At 34.4% G+C, this 8,506-nt stretch overlaps 1 protein-coding gene across 1 annotated transcript; it reads right to left on the reverse strand.

The window, feature by feature from the left end:
• LOC106439068 (U-box domain-containing protein 26) lies at positions 1–1,484 on the reverse strand. The gene has a single exon (XM_013880415.3). It carries the CDS (start codon positions 1,393–1,395, stop codon positions 124–126), a length of 1,272 nt encoding a protein of 423 aa, XP_013735869.2. The 5' UTR covers positions 1,396–1,484; the 3' UTR covers positions 1–123.
• Positions 1,485–8,506: the final 7,022 nt, after the last annotated feature.

Below are 8,506 nucleotides of genomic sequence, written 5' to 3' on the forward strand. Positions count from 1 at the left end.
TCAAGAAGAAAAAGAACTTTTGATAAACAAAAAATGTTTTAAAAATTAATTACATGATTAAGACTACTTTAAAATCTCTAACAAAAATAATAAATTACTTGTTTGAAAAGAAAACTGAAAAAATCAAAACGGCGCCACTTCGCTACGACCGAACTCGTCGGAGTTCACAAGAGTATCGTCCGGCCATGAATCTCTGAGAAGCTTCAGAAGCATCTGAGCTTTCCTCTTCGCTCTCTCCGTACAATCACTCTGCACCAGAAGCAGCAACTGCGTCACCAATCCCGCCGCCGCAGCCTCGTCTCTACACCTTTCCTCCGCCGTGCACAGAGCCAACAACGCTCCCGCCGCATACTCCGTCGCTCTATCCGACACTCTCAAAATCGTCTTCACAAGAAGCGGCACCGTCAAAGCGTGCTCTCCGAACGCCGCGCATCCTTCCGGCAGCCGGCAGAGAAGCTCCACCGTCGCTAAACCCCTCTCCGTATCGCACCTATCGAAGTCCGCCGCTAAACGGTCGATTAAAGTCCCCGGGGCTCCGGCGGAGATAGCGAGGTGGCGCGTTTGTTTCACGAGGCAGAGAGCGAAGAGCGCTTTGATTCCGATCTTCAAAGCTCGCCGCGAAGAAACCGAACTTCTCAAAAGATCCATCACGCCTTCGAATACCGAACCCGACCCGGAGATTATCATTTTCAGATCCGTAGATTTGGATCCGGTCAACACCATCTCTACCAGCGCCGCGGCGTTGACCCGGTTCTCAATCGATGAATCGAACAGTAACCGGGTCATAAACCCGACCCGACCCGGATCCGAGGAGATAGACTCGCACTCTCCCTCCGTCATATGGAACATAACCAGAAGCGCGAGCGACTCGGTAACAACCTCGGACGACGACGTTTCGACTCCAACGTCCACGTCAGCGAACAAAATCCTCACGAGAATCTCCCTCGCGTTGTGACCGGCGATCAAAACGCGATTCTTCTCGCTATCCCTAGCCAATCCCCTGAGACGACGAATCGCGGCGGCGCGTGAGCGGACAGAGACGTGAGTTCCCGAAATTGCGGAAGCTTGGCTGAGGAGAGACCGTACGGATATCGGATCCGCCGGCTGTTTCGGCGTGGGAATCCGTTCGACGCCGCTGGAGCGGTTGGCGACGCACCATTCTTGGATTAGACGGCGGAGAGTGTGGTTAGGGATGAGAGTAAAGTCGGAGAGAGGGAGGCGTGTGACGGGGCAACTGGTGTTTCCGGTGGCGATCCATGACTCGATGCTTGTGCGGTCGTAAGTTTGACCGGTTGAGACGGTTACTGGATCGGTCATAAGCTCCAATGAGATTGGGCATCTGAAATGGTAAGGTATTTGGATTCCAAGATCCAACGGTTCTAAATTCCCCGGCATTTTTGGAAGTTTTTTTTCTGAGCTTTTAGGATTTGTTTTTCTTTTTTTGGAATTTGAGAGAAGGAAGACGAAGGAAGGAGGAGACCTTATCTGCGCAGGGTATGCGCCACACGTGTGGCTTTTATAACTTTGTTGGTTAGTTCTCATCTGGTGAATTTAAATTTTAAACATTTTATCTATTCGGTTTGATAAAATTAGTTGTTTTTATAAAATGTTATGAACTTCGCATAAAATATGGAGACAATATAATTGTCCATTTTTGATACCAGTTGTTAAACAACAATAATTTGTTATGAAAATTGATGTTTATATTATTTTTATGTAATAAATATTAAGTAAGATCTATAAATCAATGAAAGGAAATTTCAGAAATTAAATACAAAAGAGTTGAATTTTTTTTTGTGTGCTCGATTTGACAGAATAAACATATTAAGTTAAATCAAGAAAATTTTACAGCTTACTAAATAAAAAATGATATTAACATTCCGTTTTTGTTTATTTTTTTTGTAAAGTGTAAAAATTCTAAAAGTAACAATTTCAGTATTTTTTTTTCTTGTCAACACAATCTCAGCATTTAAAACATAAGCAGTGTCGAATATATTATCTATCTTATGGTTTCATTTTGTTTTATACGTTGAGATGTTAAATGGTATTTACTGTCTACATTTTGTTGAGTAATAGAATCGCACCAATAATTTTTTTGTTAAGTCTTAATCACTTACTAGATTTTGACCTGCGCTTAAGAAACGCGGATATTTTTTTGGTGATCATAAACTCAAATATTAAATGAATTTATATTTATTATTAGATATCTAAAATATTTAAAAGCTGTTCTATTATTATTATTTCAGTTCGGTACAATGTTTTTATTGAGTTTTCATATCCGAATCAGACTTGTGGTCGAACCGTAAAATCTAGTAACTCATATATAGTGAGATAGAATATAATAAAATGAATATAGTAAAAGTATTTGAAAATCAAAAAGACCGTTATTAACCCACTGAGAAAAATATAATTTGTTTTTTGTGTTATAAATTTTTGATATATTAATATACATTTGACTTGTATAAGAAATTTCTTTTAACAAATATTGTTAAGTTTATTTATAAATATATTAATTATCAATCTACCAAAATAGTGTAGCAAGTATTATTTTTTTTTTAATTTTCTATCAAACTATTATATATTTTTTTTTAAAAAAAATCAGTTTGTGACAGATATTTTATTATTATAAATCCATACAATTTAAATAATGTTACATTTATATGTATTTATGTATAAAATGGTCTTGAGAATTTGGGATTTTGTAAAAAAATGGGTCTAAGTTAATTTGGTTAATTTTTTTTCTGTAACAAAAATTAATTGGATTTATAATTTTATTTTCTGAATGGGTTGTATCAGTTAAATTATATTTTTAAATTAAACGCTCAAAGCCCAAATAATAATATTTATTTTGCTGATAACAAAGTGAGATTAAATAGGGATAACATATAATATATAAGGAAAACCAAAAAAAAAAAAAAAGTCCAACAACTTTTTATAAGTAGATTTTTTAAGAGTGCTTCCCTTTTAATAGTATAGATTTTGTTGTTTATTATTTCTTCGTTAATACCAATATCATTTTGCGATGACAAAAGAAAACAATAGCATTTTGCATTGATAATATTATTATAAGTTGTTCAAACATTATTCTTATATTTGTTTGTTAAACAATTTTCAACCATTTAGCCACCGTAAATTATTTCATTTGTACTCCTACTCACAGGCTTACGTTTAAATATCTGGATTTGTTTTTCACACATATGAACAAAGTTGAGAAAATTCGCAAATTGTTTTTTTTTTGTCAAGTCATTTTATGCTGGAAAATTTTTCGTTACCAAAAGTTAAAATTAAAATTTTATTTTGTAAAGATAATTTTTTGTTCTTATCCATTTTAATATGTAAAAAAATAACTTTTGAATTTATTAGTTAATGGATAAATATAGGTTTCTACACATAAGCTTTTAAAACTAGTATTGATTTATTAAAAATTGTTAATATTAAGAATAATGTAACTATTTTACTTTAAAAAAAACTAACTAAATTTATTTTATTAATAAGATATAAAAAGTGAAAAAAATCTATTTATTTGAAAAGAGATGGATTACATAATCTTAGAAGTGAAGCTTAAGACATCTAAATCCAAGTATGTCTTTGGTTTTGATATGACGATACTACAAAACGAAATCGTTAATGTATTTTCGTATATAGATGTCTATACTCATAATTGTGTGTTTGTATTTGTATTTTCACTTGGTCAAGATTTGTATACTTGTATTCAGTAGCCACAACCACCGAATTTATTATTATCTACCATATGTATATGAAAATAAATATCGATCGTGTGTTGTGTTTTATTTATAAAATCAATAAATTTGGTCAAACTAAAATGCGAAAGACTGGGAACGAACCTGGGACCCACCAAGACAGCTCCCACTTACTTCTGTTACATCAAAGCCTGTAATCATATAACCAAAATAGATCATTACAAGACCAAATAAATAGTTTGACTGTTTTGTCTTTTATGGAAAAACTTTTTGACTGTTTACGTCGCCGTAGGAAGTTATTATCCTGTTTTCAGTTCTTACAGTTTCTGTTTCTCTTGCTAAACAGTAAATTTTCTGATAGGTCAATCTTTAGGTCTTAATTAAGAATTCAAAAGTTACTTTTGTCTAGACTTTGACAATATTGACATCTAATTAGATTTTTTTCAATTAACTAGAACTAGTCACTGCATTATAACAAATAAACAATAGCTTAAAACAACATTGTAGACTAATTAGAAGCTAATCAAGATAAGCCTGAACAAATACGTATATATATATACATATATATATATACACATCTATGATTGGTTCGTACAATATGCATGATAAATAATTGTAATAGGAACAAAAATCCAGACAGTAAATTGTGTTGGAACTTTAATTTGCTTGTGCACAATTGTAATGTCGGCAAGTACAAGAATTTGCAGAATCCTTTGAGATAAATAAGTTATCGAATGAAGACAAATATTCTTAGACAATAATATCGAAATCAAATAAATTTGGGATGAGGGATAAGATCCATGGACTTAGACCGTATTATTGTCTGTTTTCTTTCTATTTATTTTGTTTTGTATTTTTATTATATTTTTTAAAAAATATTAATTTATTTAAACTAAACTAAACTGAGTGAAGAGGAGAAGAACAGTATCTGCCTGTCATTTGGCTTGGTTGCATGGGAACAACTAAAGAAGTTCGTGATTATTGTATTTTGCCTTTCTCCGTCTCTCTTGCGATAAAAGGAAAAAGAAAACAGAAAGTAGTTAAAAATATATAACAAATTTAACTACATCTCCTGATTAAAGAAAATTACTGAAACCGAAATATTGTCTTACACATATAAACGATTATATGTTTTTATAAAATTATGAATGCGCATATAATCTAAGATTCATGATTTTCACAATGACATTTACTTCTTTTAGTTTAGAGTTATACATGATCTATAAACGGACTGGGTCCATTTAAATAATATGCATTCGAGTATCATGCCAAGTTGTTTTTTTCTTCTATAGGAAAATAGATGCTTGGTTGTGAGTTGTGACGAGTCCTTTAATGTAAAATATAGATCCTTGATGTTCAGGCTGTAACATGTAAATATGCAACAACAATAAAACGATCTGAGTGAATATGAAACAAAAAAAAACAAAGTACTGCCGTTTGCATACCATTGTTTGCATAACTAACGTTAATTGACTAATCAAACTCCTAATAAATTACATGGTATACACCAATCGAATAAGTGGGGAGGATATGGACTGACACTAGTAGAGCTCCCACGACGTTTGTATGGTTTTTATCATTTTTATAACCAAATAATTAACCAACTCATTTTACACAAACAAAATTTTAGTCAATTGAGCTACAAAAATGGCAGAATGATAGAATAATTTTTTCATAAGACAAAGGGGAAATGAAGAAAATTAAATAAAGTCATTAGGGTCACCAATCATGCCAAGCAGTATGAAATTCCGCCAAATAATTCCAAAAATTACAAATACGATTGATTGTATTGATTAATTTACAAATTATGTCAAGCATTATGTAACATTATGTTAATTAAATCCAAACATTACAAAACGATTTTATTTTATTGGTTAACTGGAGACTTGGATGAGTCACAAAGGTCAAAGAATCTTAATGAACAGCGAGGACATGAACGTTTAAAACTGGGTCCAGCTTGGTCCCAAGCTATAGGTACGCAACAATTACACAAGAGGTTGGACCATTATTGATATTTCTTTTATTCTATAGTATTTCTTTTCGGTATATCCTTTTCTAACTATAAACTACACTGAATTTATTCACTCATTTCAAATGAGGAGTATTTGTAGTTTTGTGATAAATGAGAAACGGTGTCGTAAAAGGCGTGTGAAGGAGACTGTGCGTCTCCCACTTCTCGCGACCCTACGGTCTCCAGTCAACCCTGCACTGTCTTTGTTGCACGTGCTTCTCTCTCCTTCACACGTGCTTCCCAGCTCATCTCCTTTCTTCTTCTTTTGTGTCTTTTACTAATTTATTCATATTTTTTCTTACCAAAACATAAAATATGCCAAAGTAAAATATGAATTATTCCCAAAATTCCTAACAATTACTGACACTGTCGGATGAGTTCCAAGGTTTCTTTTGTTTTTTAACATTGGGGTTTTCATTTTTCTTTTCGAGTTTTAATGTGATAAAGATGAAACTAGACGAGGTTTGTGCATGCATGTAAATGTAAGCATGTTTATCTTGTAATTATAATCCAATAAAATAGGTTTAAACAAAGGCTATGATATTAAATCAATCATCCACTACGAGAAACACTAGTTGTCGTTTTTATACGAAAAGAAATTCCGGTCAAAAAGTTTTCGATATTGAATGTAAAACACACATGTGAGAGCTTTTGGCGTGCCTATATGTGAGAGGGACTAGTTTGATTTAACCCAAAAGTCTAAATAAAAACCCTATTTTAAGAGGTTGGAGCCAATTACGGAATGGTCCAAATCTGCTTAAACTGCCAGCTAATTATAACCACATATATTAGGGCATGTAATGGGATATAAGTATGCAAGGCCATTGCGATACTCCATAATTATCGATAAAGCAATAGAAGACGCACATCCTTTAACAAATATAAGACGAAGATGCAAATCGATGATATAAGTACTAATTCAAGTAACCGGGCCTCGTGATCTGGTGGTAAACGAACCTCGGTTGAGGTGCCCGTCATCACGAGTTCGAGTCCCGGCCACAGCGGATTTAACATGGTTTCCGTTTAGCCTACAGGACCTTCCTCGTCAGTTCCGGTTGGACGCAGTAGAATAGTCAGACTAACTGAGAGGTCCGGATACCTGGATTATAAAAAAAAAAAAGTACTAATTCAAGTGTATCGTAAATTTAATATACATATGAAGTATTGTGTGCTTTAAAAAGCCGAGAGAGGACAATCACATGTTTTTTTATAGAAATTATATTAAAATCAACCTGGGAATTCGGTTTCGGTTACAAGATCGACCTGAACAAAAAAATTTCAAGTCATTTTATGACTAAACTGGCTTCGCCTAAACTCGGCACGTTAATCCAATTTTAAACTTCTTAGAAATTGACTATCGTTCTCAACCCTCAGCGATGACCACCACGACATGAGGTTCACTTCTTTTACTCGGATGCTGAAAATCATTATGGGTATGAATGGTGACCAAGGAACGACGAGGAACAAATGTATTTCCTAACATTCCTTACAAAAATCACCATTCATAAGGAAAATTTTTTCCTTCTCATTCCCTACCATTTTTTTTTTGTAGAGAAATAAAGAACAAATTGATTCCTTGTTAAATATGGGATGGAACAACCATTCCCTTTCATTCCTGCGATTATATTCTTCTACATTCCTTTCCTATTCGTTCCTCTTGTTTCCAGAATGGTCACCAGTCGGACCCTATATTGTTTTCGGAATGGCTAGCTCTCGATGAATGCTTCGATTCTTGTAACCGTCACCGGCTTTTAACACGCAAAATGTAGTAGAAGAATGGATATACAACATAAACCTGATAAAATTGCTCCAGAACCACTTGTACAATCTTCTAAGACGTCAGGAACCAGTCAAGAAAAAGCAAGTCTGAGGAAGCCACACTCACCCTTGAACAGAGATGCAGAAAAATTGGGCATAGAACGGCCACAGCTTGTTGAAACTAGTAGAAGCACCATGACCTGCCAAGCTATAACAAGGCAACAATACCATAAGCAAGTCGCCCTACCCATGGCACTGGATATGCACAATGTCAACTGATCCACTGAGGAAAGACATACCCCTCAGGCCACATGGAGTCTGTTACACCCAAATTATGGAATGATCACTCAGTCGAACTTGGATATGAACTCAGACGGTTTGAATGAGAACTGATGGATTGAATGGTGGCACAAGAGGGGTGGAAAGTCTCTTGATACTACCAGATTTCGATCGTTGCTTGATGTGACTCACAAGTCCAACAAAAGAAAGATTTGTTTGCTCGGAGATAACCTCACTAAGAAACGAAAAGCGTTCTAAGAAAAGAACAAAGAGATAAACTCAAATAAAGGGGAAAATGAATGATTTATTTCGTGACTCTTATGCCTGATTATATAGGTTATAAGTTGTAGAAAACAAGAATGATTGTGCTAAAAACAAGAAACATAGAAACTAGAAATGAAGACATTGACTAAAGACCGAAATTAATGATTTTTGTTGAATTTTTTTTCTCATGCACGACCAAGACTTCCTTGCTGACTCCCCCTTGGTATTCATGATGAGTATGGATCTGAAACATTTTGATATAGGACATGGTCAAATTTTAGCTTCATCCAAAACAAATTGAATTTGTTTGGATCATTTTCTCGGCCCAAAGAAGTGTGTTTTGTTGATGCAATGAAAATAATAAGACCCAATCTTTCATGAACGTCTTTGGACTGATAAAACACCTTTGGCCTTGAGTCTTCCAAGGGTTTCCTTGTGCCAAGAAGCGGTTCTTGATGTGAGTAGTCGAATGGCTCTTCCTCAAAATCCTGTG

Source organism: Brassica napus, chromosome A8 (genome assembly GCF_020379485.1).
Source record: "Brassica napus cultivar Da-Ae chromosome A8, Da-Ae, whole genome shotgun sequence".
Lineage (NCBI taxonomy): Eukaryota > Viridiplantae > Streptophyta > Magnoliopsida > Brassicales > Brassicaceae > Brassica > Brassica napus.

What these genes read in the sequence shown, in the direction of transcription:
- LOC106439068 (XM_013880415.3), bottom strand. Translation starts at nt 1,395, where the DNA reads ATGCCGGGGAATTTAGAACCGTTGGATCTTGGAATCCAAATACCTTAC.